Source organism: Phacochoerus africanus, chromosome 4 (genome assembly GCF_016906955.1).
Source record: "Phacochoerus africanus isolate WHEZ1 chromosome 4, ROS_Pafr_v1, whole genome shotgun sequence".
NCBI lineage: Eukaryota > Metazoa > Chordata > Mammalia > Artiodactyla > Suidae > Phacochoerus > Phacochoerus africanus.
Genome location: NC_062547.1, coordinates 51,058,694 through 51,080,009, shown reverse-complemented (window position 1 = coordinate 51,080,009; position 21,316 = coordinate 51,058,694). Strand labels below are relative to the sequence as shown.

The 21,316-nt window shown below is 39.7% G+C and overlaps 1 protein-coding gene across 2 annotated transcripts in view; it reads right to left on the bottom strand.

The window, feature by feature from the left end:
- The window catches only part of SBF2 (SET binding factor 2), a 456,096-nt gene that overhangs the window by 32,422 nt on the left and 402,358 nt on the right, over positions 1-21,316 (bottom strand). Inside the window, exons 27-33 of one of the 2 annotated variants that reach the window (XM_047776309.1) lie at positions 20,678-20,874; positions 16,971-17,111; positions 15,991-16,086; positions 8,215-8,399; positions 4,050-4,226; positions 2,172-2,273; positions 1,275-1,460 (exon numbers count right to left, since the gene is read on the bottom strand). In XM_047776309.1, coding sequence (XP_047632265.1) covers positions 1,275-1,460; positions 2,172-2,273; positions 4,050-4,226; positions 8,215-8,399; positions 15,991-16,086; positions 16,971-17,111; positions 20,678-20,874 — 1,084 coding nt within the window. The remainder of the gene's footprint in view (positions 1-1,274; positions 1,461-2,171; positions 2,274-4,049; positions 4,227-8,214; positions 8,400-15,990; positions 16,087-16,970; positions 17,112-20,677; positions 20,875-21,316) is intronic. The other variant, XM_047776310.1, reaches the window with a different exon arrangement.

Below are 21,316 nucleotides of genomic sequence, written 5' to 3'. Positions count from 1 at the left end.
GCAAATGTGTCATTTGCTGCAAGAGTTTAAAGTATAAGCTCAACCTTGTGATCAGCTTCTCCAGATGCTGCTCAAATCAACTGAAATTATTCAACAGGTCTTTTGTGTAAGAAGCTGATTGGAACAATGAAAAACATAATGACCAGTTTGTGTGTATGTGGGGGATGGGGTCTGGGCAGAGGCAATGGAAAAGCTACCAATGGGTACAGAGTTTGTGTTCAGGGTGATAAGATACTCTGAAATTGTTTATGGTAATTGAACAACTCTGTGAATATATTAGAAACTACAATTATACACTTTAAAGTTTTAAAAAAATTGAAATGAATTGATAAAGCTGATCAAATGATTAATAGAATAAAAAATAGAACAAAATATAACCGTACATAAGAACTAGCTCCAATACTGGATCCTAAAAACATTTCACCTTTACTTCCAATAGATACTTGAGGCTAACCTATTTCAAAGAGGTTCACTGTTCTGACAAATATGTTTGACATGCCAGAACCCATTCACTCTTGCGGTGCAGATGAAACAAGGCTAAAAGTGTCAGCCTTGCTTTTCCTGGGCCAATTTAGCCACTGGTGCCAAGGCCTTCAACATGCAAGCCCAGTACCATTTAATTCTCAAGCCCAATCCTGACAAAGATCTGAGATGAAGGTAGGAGGGAGCCCAGAGCATTCACGTCTCCCCACCCCCTATTCCCAGTGGGTTTTACTGGATTATATCCCCAGGTTTCTGTCTGGTCTGTTGATTAGCCCTGATTATGTCACCCAGTAGAACCGAGCCATTGTTCTCCGCTTCAGAGGCTTGCCTGGTCGGGCCCTCATTCTTTCTCCAGGGGTTAGACTCTAAATCCTATTTTCTCAGGCACAAGCTAGGGTCCTCCCCAACTGGCAAGACCATGTGCGGGATTTCAGGCCCTGCCATCACCTAGAGATTTTTGCTATTTTACACTAGCTCAAACTTTCTTGGAGCACAAACCCAAGTCTGCTCCTCTTCTTAGGAGATGGTTAATTTAGAGGACTGACCACTTCTTTCAGGGGCCAGTTCAACAGCTCACCTGTCCTAGATTCAGAAACCAACTATTTCTCTCCACCCCCCCCCCCCCCCCCACTTCCAGATATCCACCGCTGAGATTTTATCAAGTCTTATGGCTGAGTCCATCAGAGTTGTGACATGAAGGTGCCTGGCACAGCAATGCACCGTTCAATAAATGCTAGTTCTTTCCCCCCTGCTCCCTTTGTACCAGGTTGATTTAGGCTTGCCCTACTTACCTGGTGTACACAGTCTAAGAACTGTAGGAAGACTGGAGTGAAACCACCACCCTGACAGCTGAGGGTCAAGCTGCTTCGCTGACTGAATTTATGACCAAAAGAGAGCCACTCTTTTTCAACCAGCATCCGGAAGCCTTCAAGTGTCCTATAAAAGGGATCACTGAGTAACTGAACCAGGGAGGTCACCTAGGGCACAAGCAGGTCAGATACTTCATTACTTTCAGGCCTCAAAAAATTCCTGCGCTAAGACAAAGCACTTCCTTTTGATGACAGCTAATTCACAAGTTACCTGGATGGCAAAATTGTTCACTAATTGCTCCAGGACAGCTAAGTGAATTAATTCTACAAACTTTCCAGTAAAAACTCAGATTCAAATTCATTTTGGCTATGTATTTTCCTTTAGGGTGTTAAAAGTTTAATCCTTGCTTGGCCAATGTGCCGACTGTGACCTTTTCCTAGATTAATTAATGAGGTCACAGGATCAGTTCAAACCTAAATCTACTTTGTGGCAGATGTAGGTTAATGTTTTATTCTTTAATATTTATTCACACTGTATCTTTTCACTCTGGAGTGAGTAAAGAAGGGGCTCACAGAGAACCAGGGACAGGACCGACAAAAACATGGGAAGGATGGTCCATGCTCTAGGCCGTATCATGCTTGTATGCTGCATCTGTGGTGTGAGCCTGATGTCCGGAGCCAGAGCTCCCTCCAGGTTAAGTAGGGCTTGGAGGCTCATGGCACAGGGCTTTTTGATGGATACCAGGAGGTGTTTGATACAAGGCTTTCTCTGTCCATAAACATATTAGTCATTATACAAAAGAATCATCTGCAGAATTTTAAAATAACTGAAAACACAAATATAAAATCAAATATCTGAAAATATGTTTTAAAATTTACTTGTGCCGTGATGTCCCAGCCTTCTTCCAGACACACCAAAACTGAGGAACCATTCTCAAGTACTTCTGATACAACCACAGCCAGCTGCAATACCCTGTGGAGCTAAGAGATGGGAAAGGAGGCCACAATTAGACCAAGTACTTTCTGAGCCCCAAGAACAGACAGATATGCTATCAACTTTAGGTAAATCAAACAAGTTAGGGAAAAATCTTTTGGACAGAAGAACCACAGGAACTTTTATATACTTAAAGTTCTTAGTCAAAGTCAAGTATCAACACAACATGCTTTAATAAAACAATGTGTTGGCGTTCTCTGGTGGCACAGTGGGTAAAGGAACTGGCGTTGTCACTGCTATGTCTTGGGTCAGCTTCCTAAGCCAAGCCAATTGACTCAAAGTCCCTACTGAACTATTAAGGTGTAAGCAGAGCATATTGATTTCAAAATTAGGCGGCTAACATTTTGGTTTAAAAAAAATTTAAGCATCACTTGACATAATCCATAGAATGACTCCAATTCTGAACTAAAACAAAACACCCCTACCCCAATATTTTAAACAGAGCTAGGCTACTTTAAACACAGAAACAAGGCACATGTCCTTTCCAGGAATGGGAAGCGCCTCACTCACTGTTCCTACAACACAGCTATTACCAGGCTTAGCATTTGCTCTGAGTTAACTTAAATTGCCAATATCTCAAGTGGGGCAGTGTTTCTCACTGTTTTTAGTCACTAACTTGGGATAAGGATCCTCTTTGAAGTAGAACAAAGAATACCAGAAACATAAACGGATAGGCTGGGTGGTGGGTGGAGGCTGGAGCTCACAGCTTAGGCACAGAAGGGAGTATTGATCAATTCTTTCCATGAGTACCCAAAGTATCCTAATTGTCTTAACCTTAAGTCACTAACATAGCCTGATACAGATTTCAAGCTAATTGTAAATGTGACTGTTTTCCTAGAGTTTAAGACTCTTGAGAATAGTTATTGCCTTGAGTACTCACATCATTTCCTGGCTTTTTTTTTTTTTTTTTGGCCCTTTAGTTCAGTATACTGTAGGAAACAACTCTTTTTCCTCCTCAAGAGAGGTGGGAGGCTTGGAGGTGGATGGGGACAGAGGATAGAAGGGCTGAGAACTCCTGCAGGGGGAGTAGGAGTAATGGACATAGCATAGGAGCCTAAAGACAGGGCTGAAGGCTATATTGCAGAGAGGCTCTTGGCCAAATGTCTGCGTCAGTGTCTAAAACATGCATGTCATAAATACCTTTCTTTCTGTGGTTTGGAAGAAATGTGGGTTATGTGTGCTGGCATACCTATTTCTCCTTAATTTCTCAGAGTTCAATTAAAAACATCTCAAGCTCGACTTAGCTGAAGGAAGTATTTGTGATTTTCCCCTAAACCTTAGGCTTCAGTGTATCCAAAGGTACTGTGCCTTTGACGGGCTGATTTGATGCTAAAACCTAGAGATGTGGAACAAGCAGGGACAAAAGTGAGAAAGAGTAAAAGGCTCTTGGAGTCACCTAGAAATCACACTCATCCCTGGATCCTCACTCTGTCGACAACAAAGCAGGAGCCCCACAAACACATGTGGATTAAACCTGTTCTATATCAAAGAATGTCTAACTAAAAATAATATTCTCCTTAGCATCCTATGGAGACCAAATGTCAATAACAGAGAGAGAAAAACCCAGGGCTGAAGAATTCTACTCCCCCCTCTCCTATATCTCACAGTTTCTAGGACCTGAAAGGCCTTTGTAAAGGGCACACACTAAAGGGAGAATGTCAGATAGTGAGGAACACAGTATTTTTTCCTCAAATATCAGCTCTCTATATCCAGTTTGGGCCTCTCTTTCCTTGCGTTACAAAACAAGCCGCTGCGGACATTACCTGTGGGAACCACTCAGAGTCTCCCAGGGCTCTCAGGAAGGTCACTTCTGAGTCAGTAGGGATGGTGCTCGGGACACAAGCCCTCATTAGCTTTTTAAAACTGGCTTTCACTTGTCGGATGTCATGAAATTCAACAGGAACAAACTCACAGTTTAAAGCAAATTCTAACTTGAAGTTCTGTGAATAAAGATAACAGAATTAGGCAGACGAAGAAGGGCAAAAGGTGAAAGAAGAGAGGAGTTCCTGTTGTGGCTCAGAACTTAACGAACCCGACTAGTATCCATGAGGATACAGGTTTGATCCCTGGCCTTGCTCAGTGGGTTAAGGATCTTGTGTTGCCATGAGCTGTGGTGTAGGCTGCAGATGTGGCCTGGAACCTATGTAGGCCACAGGTGGCTGTGGTGTAGGCCAGCAGCTGTAGCTCCAATTCGACTCCTAGCCTAGGGACCTCCATATGCCACTGGTGTGGCCCCAAAAAGACAAAAGACTGAAAAAAAAAATGTGAAAGAAGAGAATAGGTAAAAGTACAGTGTTTTCAACAGGGAAATGCTTAATACTGTATAGTTAGTTGAGGCCAAGGAGCTGCAGGGGCTGCAGTGGGTCAAGAAAGTCAATCTTGTGTGGGTAATTCAGTCAGGTCAATGGTTTGACTTGGCTTGCTGTTGTTCTGAGAACTGGAAAGGACTACTAGTAGACTGGAACCTGATGGAGCTTATAGCACCAGATATAAGCCAACTAGAAGGCCATAAACCTGGCAGTTTAAAGAGGAACCAATACAATGACACATGCACAGCAAAGCTATAAACTAAGTCTCCCCAAGATGCATATTATAATGAAAAAGTAATATACTGTTGAGGTTCCAGAGATCTACAAATTACAAAGATATACATTTGTTTCTTATGCAAGTAAACACAGTAATTGTAAAAATGAAAAAAAAGAGTAAATACTGAGAAGGAAATAAAAATTACTATCTCACTGCCCTAAGACTACTACTAATACTGTAGTTATTCTTTTAAAGCCAAGAATAATAATAAAAAAAAAACAGTAAAACATGGAAGGCTCTGTGGATTTCTAGCTTTTGGAAAACATTTTTTCACTCAATATGACACTTGTATCAATCTATATTTGAGTACTACATATACATACATGTATACATATATATATATATTATGGCTGCCCCTGTGATATATGGAAGTTCTCCAGCCAGGGACTGAATCTGAGCCACAGCTGTGACCTACACCACAGCTGTGGCAATGTCAGATCCTTTAAGCCACTGTGCCGGGTCAGGGATTGAACCTGTGACTCCACAGCAACCTGCACATGGCAGTGGATTCTTAACCCACTGTGCCACTTATATTTTTAATCCATATGGAATTCTATGTGAGCTTGCATTTGTAACTAAAGAATGCTAAGCTCATGGCCCACTGGTATAGCTTATTTTGATAATCTAGATGCCTACTTTTGAAAATGATTTAAAAGTTCTCTAACTTCTTATGCCAAAACATGAATTTTCTTTTTTTTTTCTTTTTGCTTTTTAGGGCCACACCCGCAGCATATGGAGGTTCCCAGGCTAGGGGTCTAATCAGAGCTACAGCTGCTGGCCTACACTACAGCCACAGCAATGAGGGATCTGAGCTGAATCTGCGACCTACACCACAGCTTATGACAACGCCGGATCCTCAAGCCACTGAGTAAGGCCAGGGATCGAACCCGCAACCTCATGGTTCCTGGTTGGATTTGTTAACCACTGAGCCACGACGGGAACTCATTGAATTAATTTTCTTATATTCTTTTCACTTTCTTCATATTCTGCCCAAGGTACTCTACTGGATTTTCTGCTTTTCTAAGAGTAAACTGCTTTTTGGAGATTGGTTGTTCAATAGTGTGAATGTAGTTAGCACTGCTGAGCTGTACACATTAAGATGATAAATTTTATGTTATTTGTATTTTACCACAATTTAAAAAATTGCTGCCGGAAACTTATGTATAAGGTCTGTCTAATGTTTTATATTGATCATTTTAGAGTATTTTTAAAAGGCCTATTAAACTTTTAAAATAAAAAGAAAAAACTCCCAAGTTTTTTTTTTTTCTCAAAGAACATTTCCAATATATACCAAGAAAAAAAGTTTCTTTGTCTTAGTGACTTCTCTTTCAGGAATCTACCCTAAAGAAATAATCTAAAATGAGAGGGAAAAAAAAAACCTAATGGATTGCATCCCAATAAAAAATAATAAAAGGCTATATGCTTGAAAATGTGACTAAAATTTTACATATAGAAAGAAGATAAAGAAACTGAAACATCCAACAATATGGAGTTACATGGTGATTAAAATAATTATGAAGTCTATTATACAACATGGAAACATGTTACAGCTTGATATAAGGACTTAATATGAGAACATGAGTTCTTTCCTATTAATTTTATTTACAAAATTATAATGGATAAAATATAGTTTATTTTTCAGGAAAACTGGGTTCCTTTTCATTTCCCATCTATACTTGAACTAGGTATACCTATCTTATAAACCAAGAATTATAACTATAGTGTTGAAACACACTGTTAGATTATGAGTATAAGGTATTAAAGTTTTAAATTTAAAAAGGTAAAGAAGGCCAATTCCAGATTATTTAGAATAAGTCACTCTCACTAACTAGGGTTTACTTTGTTGGGAGAAAAAGGTGTGAAACTACAACTAGGCAGCACAGTGCTGGCTAGAATGTGGGGTGTGCCACACACCAGATAGATATGCACCCATGTTCTGCAGACACAATTGAATTAGTAAAAAGCAAAACCTGAATGGAATATACAAAAATCCTAATAACTACTGTGCAAGATGGTGGAATCATACTTTTTAACTATAAAATTTTATTGATGAAAGAAAGAGATGAAGAAAAAGAGGAGTTCCCACTATAGTACTGTGGGCTAAGAATCCAACCATAGTGGCTCGGGTCACTGCAGAGGCACAGGTTTGATCCCTAGCCTGGCACAGTGGGTTAAAGGATCTGGTGTTGCTACAGCTGTGGCTTAGGTTGCAGCTGTGGCTTGGATTCAACCCCTGGTCCAGGAACTTCCCTATGTAGTGGGTGTGGCCACTGAAAAAAAAAGAAAAAAATTAAAAGAAAAAGAAGGGAGGGAGGGAGGAAAGGAGGAAGGTCCCAAGTGGTCAGTCCTTATTATTCATACATGTGGGATCACACAGCTTATCTGAGGACTGATGGGCAAAGGGATCAGCAGGAGCAAGCATTCAGGAGACAAACCCCGGGGAGTGACTCAGATTACGTATGAGTGAGTGACGTGCTGAAGGATGGAAAGTTTGGTGCTAAGGAGGCTGTGCAGACAATCCTGGACTACTATTGAAAAGTGTTCCAACTATTTTCTGGATATAAAATTATCTGCTGTATCAGAAGATGTGTGCATATGGAAAAACTAAGCATTACACAGCAGTTTCATTCCCTCTGCCCTAAAGGTTGGTGACTGTGACTACAGCAAAGCCAGCTTGCCACGGAAGAGCTGACCCAGTCACTGGCATCTTGAGGACCAGACATGTGGGGTCCTGCTCACAGCCTTCATTCTACAGTTCACCTGAAGGTCTGTCTAGATTGCCCAGTGCTCTCTGGGGCACTGGATTAAACTTTAAGGGAATTTCTGAACTAACAAATACTTTTATTTCCCACACACCTGTCAGTAGTAATGAAATTTATTTTGGCCTTCCCTTGCCTCCTTAAGCACTTTTCCACTCTTCTTCATTCCTGTAGCTTTATCATCAGGTTTATAAGAACAAAGCCATCTGTTTTGCCACAGGCACCGATTCCTATGGAAGCTGAACTAAAGGCAGTGGAAAAACATAGCCTGAATAATAATATTTTATTTTAGGTACACTTTCTAATATTCCTCATGTTTATACTGATCTTTTAAATGATTAAAAGTACTTATTTTCATGCTAATAAATATGCATGTGTATATGCAAATGTACCTCTCTAAAAGTATATGTTTTATATACATACATACATGAGCTAATTTTTTTTTTTTGAGATTATTAACTCCAGGTTAAGAATCCATGCTCCAAAAAAAAAAAAAAATCTAGGAAAGCTGGTTTATGAAATAAGTTTTATAAACTGTCTTCATGTAGCTGTGAAGTTTCTAAGTGAGAAAAAGAAATCTTACCCTTAGCTGCGACTTTTCACCAAATATATAAAGGGCCGCTTGGCGTTTCAAGAGCTGGTTTTGCAGATAAGTGCTGTTACTGAAGGAGGTCGAGTGATCCTTGCCTGCCAGCCTGGCACCAACGTCAATGAAAGATGTTGGAGAGCTGATCAGGCGAGTGCTAGAGCGAAGACTTGCCCAAACACCTTCACAAAAGTCAAAATAATTCGTGAGATAATCTGAAGTGAGAATACCACTGAAGAGGGAAAAAGATGCATGCTCTGTAGGTATAGTTTGAGAGGTAATAATCAAGTTAATTCATCTTATTAATCATGGATCACACTGGTCATCTATCATTTACTTTTATATCACATAAGCATTATTCAATATAACATTCCAAAAATCACTTGGCTTGGAGGGACCTAAAACCTATAAGTAAGTAAATACTGAGGTCATACACAGAGAGAAGGTACTGACACCAGGAATGAAAAAGTGTGGGCAGGAGGCAATGATAAAGCCTAGGGAGGAGGACATGGAGTAAATTTCTAAGGAACATTCTTCTACTTTAGCCAGCCAATTCAACAAGAAATCCAGATTAAGATATAAATTAGAACTTTACTAAACTCATTAAAATCTGAGGCTGGATTTAGAGTATTTGTGTATCATGCCAGAATGCTGTAGTTTTAAGCCATTAAAGATTACACTGTCATCTTTCCCCCCCAGGATCCAGGAAAAATGGTGAGAAATTAATAAATTTAGTAATGTGCACTTCATTGAATCTTGGGAGGCCTTATTTAAAAGTTAAAGTCAGAAGCAGATGCCTTCTAAGGGAAAAGGTAAAGCTAAGCTACTGGAAAAATCTCATGAGCTGACTTTAATGATATTAATTAGAGAAGTCAAGGATTTCTATATTCAAGTGAGACTATCGAATATTAAATACCCAAACACAAAGGCATATACTAAGTCCCAAATTTGACTAGCCCTGTAGCACCTTCAAAATAACAGGGTTTCTTATAAACGCCCACAGACTACGGTGTTCAGGCTGGTGACGGGGCCCCAGGGGCACAGAACACTGCCCCTGCGCCCCTAAAGCACGTTCTCTAGGTTTGGAAAGGCTTTTTGAGAAGCTTTAACTTCTTTTGCCAAGTGTTAAAAAGCCGTGTTTCTAGGTGACTAGAATTTACCATAACATCACATCTGCTTCTCTCTTTATAAACGTCTATTAGGGTCAGGAGACCAGTTCTCAAGAAAAAGTTTTGTATATTTCTGCTTAACGTGGATGAATCTATTATAACCTATACGCTTTCTTAGATATTATGGCAAGAGTTAATTTAAAAAAAATGGAATCACAGAGGAAATTCAGAATGTGGATGAGAATAAATAATCTAATTTGACAAACAAAGGTGGAAAAGGTCGCTTGTAACACATACGCTTTCATATGAAGATGGTTAAAAAGAGTGACACAGCAGGACAGATAATACAGTACCTTGATTATGGACTCTTCCCTTAGCTGAAGATTTGGGATCTGACTGAGTAAAAACATTTATCTCTGTACCCATGCACTGGCAGGTAAGATTAAAGACAGAAGGAGGAATGAAATGTATACAGCAGCAAACATCAGAGCAAATTGAATTAGAGAGGAATAGGTTAATTTTAAAAAAAGTTAACAATAGGGGAAAAAGGTAAATATAATAAAAGCAGAAGATCTGATTAACAAATAAGAAGCTGCACAGTCACACAAAAAAGATGAACCGAGTGCCTGTTAAATGAAATTTCAGCTCTTGTTTATAAATATTGTAAGCACAATGAAATGGACAGCACAGCAGAGAGTGCCATGAAAAAATTATACCAAATGGAATAAGCTTTTGAAGGTTGTCGTTTGGAAACAAATTTTTAGAATAAAAATTAAGGAATTTGGGGAGGGGGGTAAATGTTAGGAATACATTGGCCCTGGTATTTAGCAGGCTGATTGGCAAATTCTATGTGTTGTACAACACTTGTTCTTTGAGCTGGACATTACATCAGGAATGAAGCTCTAACAACCATTTGGAATAACTAAGGGCATGTTTTTGCAGTAGAGCATTAAGCATTGCCACGCTACCTTATTTTTTCTCTCTTCATTTGGAAATTCCATTTATTTTTCATAAACAGTTATGAGCAGCAAAAACTTATGACCCTGTGACAATACCCAATGCCACTAAAAATACAGCTTGTGTGATGACTGACGTAATGACTTCTCCTAAAATCCCTACTTGCACCAAAATGATAGGCAGTGTCAAAGATAATGCTTTTGTAATTTGAGTAATATTGCTTTTTTCTGACAGAGAGCAAGCACTTTGTGGCTACGGCAAACTTTCCCTGGTAATAACAAAAATGGTGAGCAGTAAGTTATCGTTATATTCTTTCCTGCACAAAGGAACTGCTCAAGTCCCTTAAAGAAAATGATTCTGTATTTATTCACGATTAAAAACATTAACAGTAGTCTTTTTAAGCTATACATTTCAAAACTGCATAAAATATGACAATTTGATAAAAGAAAAATCATCAGAAGTGATTTTTCATATTTGCCTCACTCCTTTGTAGGCAGGAAATAAAGGGTATTGACGGATTTAGGGGACAAAGGAAATCAGAAAGCTAAGAGCCGCAGAGGTGCTGGCTGATTGTCCAGAGAATGCCACTTACTATAAGACAGAACAAAGACCTGGGACAGCATGAAAAAGGCACAAGGCCTCCGGTGTGCTAGCTGGCTACTCTCCTTCCTGTTTAGGTTTTGAGCTTTCCTACTGGAATATGGATCATTAAATGCTTATGGTGATGCCTGAGCAGCTGTGATATTCTGACTGATTCTGAGATACTGTTCCCTAAACATCATTTTCTGATGCTATTTCCTCAGCCTGCAATGACCTCTTCCATTTCTTCACCTGAGAAACTCTTATTCCTTAAGATCCAGGAACAATGTGAATTCCTCTGAAAAGCATTCCTGACTGTCCCTAAAGTCCTACAGAGCTCTATCTGAACTCTGATCCCATTGCATTGTCATTATTTGCATATTTTATTCTACTTGACTGTGTGCTCCAGAGGGCAGGGACCTAGTCACACTTTGTCTTGTATCCATGCTGAGAGCATGATATGCAGGTGTTGTGAATATCTGTTGATTATTTTCTTTTTAAAAACTGATACATGTGAGCTGTTGTGGTTCTACTTTATCTTCAACTCAATTATTTACCCTAAAAGAATGAAAAGAAGGGTATTACATTTAAAACACAAGCACTTTTTCAAACAGAGCCTCATTAATGAAAAACTGCCAAGCTTTTATCACCTAGCAGAAAATCAGCAGTAAGAAAATGATCTGTGCTATATGGGGTCAGCTCAGGACTTTGAGAACTGTAATTCCATCTGACAGTCATGCTAACCAAAGGCGTTCCATTACTGCATTGGTAGTGAGGTCTACTTAGCTTCCTGAGTGATTCCTAGGTGTCAAATATGTGTCCAGAGCATTTTTCCAAAATTGAGGATCCTCCTTAGTGGTTTGTGAGATCATTTTAGTTGGTTAAATCAGTATTTTTAAAGAAGTGAAACATTAGAATTTATTATGTGCATTTGCACGTAGTATAGAAGAGTTTGCTTCATGACACTTTTGTTGTAGTCTACATACATTTTGTCTTGTGACTTAGCACTACCTGGATTGTGATATAAAATGAATATGTACATACACATATGGATATAAAAGGATTTCTTACTATGAGTCATGATCAAAAAAGTTTGAAAGTTACTGGTCTAGGCCTAAGGCATAACTGCTTTTGCCTTTGCCAGTGAGAAGCAATTGGCTAAAGGCAATGTTAATGCAAAAGTAGACTTTCCTCCCATTTCTGCGGAGTATTAAGCAGCAATAATGATGATAATCGTATCAATAATAATGGAACATTTATTGAGCTCTTATTATTATAATGAGCCAGTAACTAAGTACTCTACCTATAATATTTCATTCATTCCTCTCACAGACTCTAAAGCTAGAATACTATTGATTATCTCCATGAGGACACTGATGATTTAGAGGTTTCCTAAATTGCTTAATATTACACACTAAATGGTAGGGTTTCAGTTTGAATTTTAACGTAACTGAGCTAAATTCTTAGTGTCGTCACCTAAGCAAGCATGTGCCCTGGCTCTGTCCAGCAGGGTCTGGCTAAGGGGACTGTTTCAGGGAGGAAGTGATACAGTTCATCCCACCCATGGGACTGCACTGCTGGTCAGAGCACGAGCATTTCCTAAGCACTGGTATTGTTCCCTCTACTCTGTTCAGATCAAAGGAGAGAAGGAAAGCAGATGCCTGGGTTGGATGTGGGGACAGGGTATTGTATTTATCAATGGGACCTTATGCCTAAGTAACAGTGCATGAGGTAAAAGCTATATTCCGTGAATGCTGCGCTGAAATAGGCTGAATTAATTCTAGTGTCAGTTATGGTGTCATCTGCTAAGAGATCTTAGCCAAGTCATTTCATCTCTCAAAGCTTCTTAAAGTACCTGTCCTGGAGGTTATTTCAAGGAGAAAACAACACTGTAGAAGAAGGGCTATGGAAATGTAAAGGATGAAAAATCAAAAAGCTACCTCCAGGAGTTCTTGCTGTGGCACAATGGGATTGGCAGTGGTGTCTCTGCAGCACCAGGACGCAGGTTCGATCCCTGGCCTGGCACAGTGGGTTAAAGGATCTGGCATTGTTGTAGCTGCAGTATGGGTCGCAACTGTGGCTCGGATCTGATCCCTAGCCTGGGAACTCCATATGCCAAGGGGCAGCCAAAAAAGAAAAAGGATAAAAGAAAAAAAAAAAGCTGCTTCCACACGGCTAATTCTCAAATATACCAGCTATTTCATTTTTACATTTAAGAGGCAGATTTTCTCTACACAAGATAATTTATTCAAGTTGCAAGTATGTGCATTTTCACCATGGGGCACAAAAACTATTGTAATTTTAAATGAAAAACAACGTGATCTATTCATATTTTCATTTTTTCTTAACTGGTTCTTGAGTCAAAAAGCTTGCTTCCCCTGCCTCAGGAACTGCTCAACATGCATGCTCAATGCTAAGTGACCACTCGGACTAAAAAACGGTGAAGGAGAAGGTGGAATTCAATCTAAACCCTGGCTCACCAGAGTGGAAAGGCACACAATGGAAATAACATAAGGAAACTGTTATCAAGACTCTATGACAATGAAAGGAATGGAAAACCAGTGGAAATACAGAAAAAAGGAGGTTAGGAGGGAGATTCAAGATAGGAAGCTCTTCCCACATAGCGTAAATGAGGAACTGCTGGAGAAATGGTACCTAGCTCTCTGGAAGAATCAAGAAGCTCTGTACTTGGGGGGGGAACAAGGAAATTATCTAACGGCAAGGGCAGCCGAGTGTCTATACATAGTCTTGCCATGGCCAATGTGAGTGTGTGTCTGCCTGCCATATTCATGTAAATAGGGAATCTTCTGAGATTTCTCAAACTGGCTTTGCCCCAGTCCGTTCCTACTGCTCTATGTGAGGAGGGATGATGCTGTCAGAGGAAACAAAAGAAGCAGCTGGAGGGATCATAGAAGTTGAAGGTGCCAGGAAACAGCCATATCTCATTTTCTAATTAATTACCAGGACCTTGGAAGATTTGGAGGCTTTGGGAGTGAAGAATTAAGTGATGAAATAATGAGATTTGGGTTCTGGATCCTTGCTTAAGACACCAGATTGAAGGGGATGTGGTTAGCAGCAAAGGACTGTCAAAGGGAAGTGCACTAAATTTACAATAATTTTCAGAAGAAAATATCTAGGAAGGGGGTCAGAAATAATACTTATGGCCTAATTATGATAGGAAGGGTCAGAAACAAATTAAATAGGAGATTTTAACACTAAAATGTAAATACAGCCTTCCACATACCTTTGAGAATAGCAAAGAATGGACTCACAACTAGAATGTAATCCCCTTGTATAAAAAAAGCTGGGAGTATGAGGCCAATATAAAAAAATAAGAAGATATTGTAGTTGAAACAGATTGGTGGAGTTCCTGCTGTGGTACAGCGGGTTAAAAATCTGACTGCAGAGGCTCAGGTTGCTGTGGACCTACAGGTTTGATCCCTGGCCTAGGGCAGTAGGTTACAGGATCCGGCATTGCTGCACTGTGGTGTAGGTCGAAGCTATGGCTTGGATTCAATCCCTGGCCCAGGAACTACCATACGTCATAGGTGCGGCCATAAACAACAACCCCCCCCCCAAAAAAAAAACCAACAAAATAAGAAAACAGATTGATGAATATCCATGAGCCTAAGGAGAGACAGTTTTGTACCAAAATTTGTATTACAGGTCACCTGGCCAAATGAAGGATTGAAGGAATAGATAATGTGTTGCTGATGAAGTTAACAAAGGCAAAACTCAAGAGCAGGGTTGGGGACGGGGAGGGCGTCAACTAACCAGAGATATGCCAGAAGCTGCCTTCTACTAAAAGTTAAAGAGAAAAAATTGCTGACATGCCTGCTAATAGAAGCTTTACAGATGGCAAATAAAGCAATAAGGAGAACTGCAACCTTGAACCAAATTCTGAAAGGAATTCTCAGCAACAGAAACACCAGAAACCTTAGGAGAAAGTCATTGAATGATGTTTTAGTTCAAATTCACTAAGAAAGAAATGATGAGAAGAGTGAAGTGTCTATGTTGAATTAAAAAAAAACCTGTATTTTAAATATTCAGGAAAAAAGTGATACATGACTGTTATGGGTCGAACTGCGTCCCCTCAACTCTCTGCCAAAATTCTTTATGTTGTAGTCTCAGCTCCTAATACCTCAGAATGTGACCTCATTTGGAAACAGGGTCACTGCAGACGTAATCTGTGAAGATGAGGTCATCCTGGAGTGGGATGGGCTGCTAATTCTGTATGACTGGTGTCCTCACAGGGAAAATGTCATGGAAAGATGAAGGCAAAGATATGGCTGATGCCTCTACAAGCTAAGGAACGCCCAAGATTGCTAGCACACCAGCAGAAGCTAGGGGCAAGGCAGGGAACAGATCATTCCTCACAGGGCTCAGAAGGAACCAATCCTGACAACATCTTGATTCTGGACTTCTAGCCTCCAGAACTGTGTGACAGTAGTTGCTTAAGCCGTGTGGTTTGTGGCACTTTGTTACATTGGCCCTAGCAAACTAATACAAGGACCTTAACGCCTAATTAGGAAGACGACTGAAGGAGGTGGAAGGCTCTTAGGAGATTCTACAGTCACAGAAAACGGTAGGCAGAAAAGTACCTAAGGAATCAATATGGCTGCCAAGAGATGTGCACAGTAATCTTGGCTTTCTAAAGGAAGTGAATTTTGTAAAACAAGAGTCTTTATGTTGATTCTGAACCATTTTCTTCTTATTGCTCAAACTAGCATTTCAGAGAAGACGAGTAAAAGTATCAGGCACTGGAGGCACAGCCTTTGAGTCTGGGATCTTGATTCCCTGGCTTTTCTGCTTCTGTGCTCAGTCTTCCTCCCTGCATGCTGGAAGGACCATGCAGGGCTGCCAGGGCCGGGTTGCCATTCCGACGTGCTCCCTCCCCTCCTGGGGCTTCCAAACACATCAGTAAGATTTCAGCAATTATTACACCTCTTGTCCCATGAGGCTAAACCCATCTGTCACCACACTAGTAATAAATTTGATCATTCATTTAGAAAAGGGTGATTTAAAATTTTAACCACAATTAGTTGATTTAATGTATCATTATCTAGAAAAAAAGTGTTCTGCTTTTAAGGTTGTATCAGTGCTCAGTTATAAAATCAATCTTACTAACCTCCTCGAGCAAAGCTATTGGATGGGTTTACATCCAAATGTCCTGGCACTACCTGCTTAAGCACAGTGGACACTCTTGAAGTCCTCCTTTCAGTCCCTAAAGTCAGCCAAAAAGAAGAACAAAAACCATGGCGTTTGGGTTAACATTACTCAAATGACAAAAAAGTTATCTTCATGTGTAGCGTGTCTAATTGCTGCCAAACATTGTACTTTTTTAAGTACCCAAAGCTTTAATAGCAATAACAAGGCACTGTTACTATTTCCTCAGAGATACACACTTTTGCAAGATTACAAAGAGTTAGGTTTGGCAAGTGCAATCAGAGAGTTTAATGATAAATGAAGCAAGGCATGCATGGTGTTACTTTACAAGGAAAGCCGCTTTCTGCTTATGGTGAACGAATTCAAATAGCTGAGTAAGCCAAGGAGACCAGCTTCTCAAGTCACATGCTCCTGTGTCTAACACATTGGGGTTACCTCTACATGAACCCTTTGGGGTTCCATCACATGATAACTGAAACAGAATATTAGTACAAGTCTTAATGGCTTCATCCAAATCTAGTGAAAACAAACTGTACTGTAAATCATAAAAGGCTGCAGAAACTTCAGGAATCTCAAACTTAGGCATGATGAGTTTAATAAAGATACATTTAATAAACAGATGGTCAACTTACACATTCAATTCTATAATATTTTAAAGTCCATGTAAAACAGATTCCAGGAGAAAAAAGACCCAGCTGACTTTATGTTTCCCACCACCTCTCTGATTATTCTTTCAAAAAGGAAATAATTGAATCCCTAAATTTGGTTACTGTTTACTAGAAGTTAATAGTGGTTCCTTGATTTCTAAATTAAAGAAGCTAAAGTTATAGACTCAAGGTAACATATTAAGGAGTTATGTTGAAGTAACAACATAGAGACTAACCCTAGGAGTGAATATGACCTTTCATATTTGTCGAAAAGAAAAGTATTACTAAATCTTACCTGGAGACAGAGCAAGTGCTGGCCTGACAGTAAGGGTGTTATTGCCACTGAGTTTCTGATGGACGGAAACTGCATTCAGCAAGGCTTGCAAGTACTTTTCTTGTTCTATGCTACTGGAAGATTCTAAAGAGGAGGTAGGAGCTATAAAAGGAAAACATATTAAATAAAACAAACTATCTCTATGTTAATAACAGGCTCTCTCTATATACATAAGCTTGTTCTTTCTATATAGTTTTTAAGTTACCACACCCAAATACAGAAACCAGCCCCACTTAAAGCTCCCAACCATTACATGGATAATCCTCCTATGATATTGGTTTCACCACACCTACTTCTTGAATGCCTCATCATCTTCCCAGAAAGAGCCCAGGTCTAGAAAACCAGCACATGGCTGTCCTTCTAAGCACAGATAGAGCTTCTCAGTATCCAACCAACTCCAAATAAAGATTCACAAGGCACAACATCTCCTTGATCATCTCCCCCAACCACCTTGTCCATGCTACTGTTTGGGAGCAGAGGATGGAGCAGGTTCCTTTGGCATCCCAGAATGAGCCAAAGTGAGAATTTCCCAACACCAGTAACTTTATTACACTTCTGTCACACAGGCCTAACAGGGGCATGAACATAGAGGGGGTTGTGGGAAGAGTGGAGGAAGATGAGAAGACAGAATTAGCTACTGCTAACTTCTCTGGTCCTGGAGTTTCCACTGTGGCACAGTGGGTTAAGGATCCGGTGTTGTCTCTGTGGCGGTGCAGGTATAATCCCTGGCCCCATGCAGTGTGTTAAAGATCTGATGTTGTTTCAGCTGTGGCTCAGATTTGAACCCTGGCCTGGAAACTTCCATATGCCATGGGTGCAGCCATTAAAAAAAAAAAAAAAAGTATGCAAAGATGGAAATAACGGTGAGAACAATTCTGAGTTGGAGGCAGTCTGAGCCCGGCTTGTGTAGGGTAAAACAGAATCACTGCAATTGGCCCAGGCACTTTAAAGCAGCATTGGGAAGGACTCACTAAATCTCCAAAATTTATAAACACCTCCTACTGCTCAATACTAAAAAAACCCCAAACAACCCCATCAAAAAATGGGCAGAAGATCTAAACAGATGAATTCTCCAAAGAAGACACACAGATGGCCAAAAAAACACGTGCAAAGATGTTCAACATCACTCATTATTAGAGAAATGCAAATCAAGACCACTATGAGGTACCACCTTATACCAGCCAGAGTGGCCATCATCCAAAAGTCTACAAACAAAAAGTGCTGGAGAGGGCATGGAGAAAAAGGAACCCTATGACACTGTTGGTGGGATTGTAAATTGGTGCAACCTCTGTGGAAAGCAGTATGGAGATTCCTCAGAAAACTCAAAATAGAACTACCATTGGATCCAGCAATCCCACTCCTGGGCATCTATCCAGAGAAAACCACAACTCGAAAAGACGCAAGTACTCCAATGTTCATTGCAGCACTACTTGCAATAGCCAAAACATGGAAACAACCTAAATGTCCATCGACAGAGGAGTGGATCAAGAAGATGTGGCACATATAGACAATGGAATATTACTCAGCCATTAAAAGGAACAAAATACTGGCATTTTCAGCAACATGGATGGACCTAGAAATTATGCTGAGTGAAGTCAGTCAGACAATGAGACACAAACATCAAATGCTTTCACTGACATGTGGAATCTGAAAAAAGGGCACAATGAACTTCTTTGCAAACAGATACTGACTCACAGACTTTGAAAAACTTATGGTTTCCAAAAGAGACAGTCTGGGGAGTAGGGTGATGCACTGGGGTTGTGGGATGGAAATCCTGTAAAATTAGATTGTGATGATCATTGTACAACTATAAATATAATAAATTCATTGAGTAATAAAAAAAGAGGGACAATAGATATTAGCAAACTTTCTTACAACTTGAAGAGGAAATAATTATTATTGTATTATTAGATTTCATCAAATTTTTTTTTTTGTCTTTTTGCTATTTCTTGGGCCGCTCCCATGGCATATGGAGGTTCCCAGGCTAGGGTTTGAATCAGAGCTGTAGCCACTAGCCTAAGCCAGAGCCACAGCAACGCTGGATCCGAGCCGCATCTGCAACCTACACCACAGCTCACGGCAAAGCTGGATCCTTAACCCACTGAGCAAGGGCAGGGACCGAACCCGCAACCTCATGGTTCCTAGTCGGATTCGTCAACCACTGCACCATGACGGGAACTCCAGATTTCATCACCTTTAAGCTGCCATCATATTTTATAAACTCTAAAAAGTTATCAATTATTTTGCATACTAAGAATAAAAAACTGCCATTTAAGCCAGGATACATTCTTTCTGATCACATGAATTATAAGTTGTATCCCAATTTTAAAGATATTAAAATAAGCAAATTCATGAGCTCAATATGAAATATAGTAAATTTATATTAGATTAAAAAATCAGAAACCAGTGGAATAAATCAGTTTCAATTTTTTTCCAATTAAAAGCTCAGTAATATGCTCTTTAATGCTCCTAAAATGATTCACTCACTTTATGTAACCTCTATATGCTGTGTTCTATTATATCCATTTCGTGGCTTGGGAGGATTCCTCAGAGCAGATGCAGTTAAAAGCCAACTGCCTTCAATTATACCAGTGTTGAAACACCAAGCCAGATGGACTAACACCAACAATAATAATATAGTGTTATATGTGAAATGCCCTCAGTCAACTGAATGATCAAAGATACTCTGGCCAACTTTTAACTTTCAAGAGGAAATGGATGAGAATTAAAAAAAAAAAAAAGGTGTCAAAAAAGCACATGGTTCAAGTTCCTGTGTAACACACAAGGTTAAGGATTTGGCACTGCTGCAACTGTGGTGCAAACTGCCAACTGTGGTGTGGATTCAAGATCCCTGGCCCAGGAACTTCCACATGCTGTGGGTGTGGCCAAAAAGAAAAAAAACAGAAACAAAAGCACCAAGGTTCTACCTACTGAGCCACTGAACTTGAGCTGCCTCATTTCCAAAGAGAAAGAATGCAGCCATCCCTAAATCGGATCTAATATCTTAGTGGTCCTTTAATTTTATTAAACATCTACTTTAAGCTAGAAGTTATGTGAGAAAGGTTAACAAAATATAACTCCTGATTGACTTCAAGACCTCAAAACATACTGCTCAAAAAATATCCCCAGAAAATGGGTAGTGGCACTTAGTATATCTTTTTTCTTAAGCTTGCCAGCCTTTAGCTTCCTAAAAACCTCTCTGGCTTGAGAGCTATTTTTAAGCAGCATTGTGGTCATTAGTTTGCTGACTAATGTGTGTGTGACTTATAAGAATGAGACAGGCTATCTCAAACTACATGGGACAGAATCCCTTTTTGCTTCTGAGGCTGTTAAATATATTTGGATGCTTTCCAAAAGAAAAGAAAGAGATTAGTATAATCTGTTTCCATCTGTAGATAATCTGGTTTGCTGAAATGAAAACAGCCTAGAACCGAGACTTGACTATGTTAATTTCTATAAAAATCCAAATACAGACATGTTAAGTAAGATGTCAAGTTCAAGTCTACTTCTTCTTTAAGTTGTATATGCTGTACACAGCACAGTGGAAAGGTCTATGTGTAAGAAGCTTGATCAAAGGGCACAACTAGCATTTCCAGATTTTACTTACTTTATTTTTTGGAATACTCCACAGTGGAAGGATCAGAATAGTGTTGTAGAGAATTGCTTACCTGCCTGAGGGGAGTTCTGTGATTTAAAAAGACCAACTACTCCCTTCCCGTGGAATCCTCCAGATCGGAGGAGCAGGGTACCGCTTCTTGAGTTCTTCCAACATACAACAGGCAGGCGATTGTGTCGATAGCAGCGGGCCACTCTTGGTAAACTACTGTCCTGTACAGCTTGAGGTACAACTAAAAGGCCAGGATAGCTTCAGGGGCATGAAAGGGAAAATGATTGGGGTGGGTGAGGGGTGGGGAAAGGAGAAAAAAAAAAAGAAATGGGGGAGAGAGAGAATACAAGAAAGTAAATATCATAATATGTATTGATGTCAACTTTATGAGAATGACAAATCAAGCTGTCAACTTATTAGACTGAGGAAATGACAAACAGAGAATAGAGGACACTGGTGTTAGACTGCCAGAGATGGTGAAAGGACAAAAAATCAAAACCAAATGATTTTTGGTATGAAAACTGTTCAAATGTCAAGTGAGTTTAAATATTTTATTAATATTCCATGTTGATGATCATTTTAAAAAGATTAGCTCATAAAGTTACAGGATGTGATGCTGGGAAAACAAAAAACAGACAGGAGCACTTTGGTTTTAGAGATTGGTAAGTATAAGATAGGCGGCTTTCAAAGCATTTCTTTC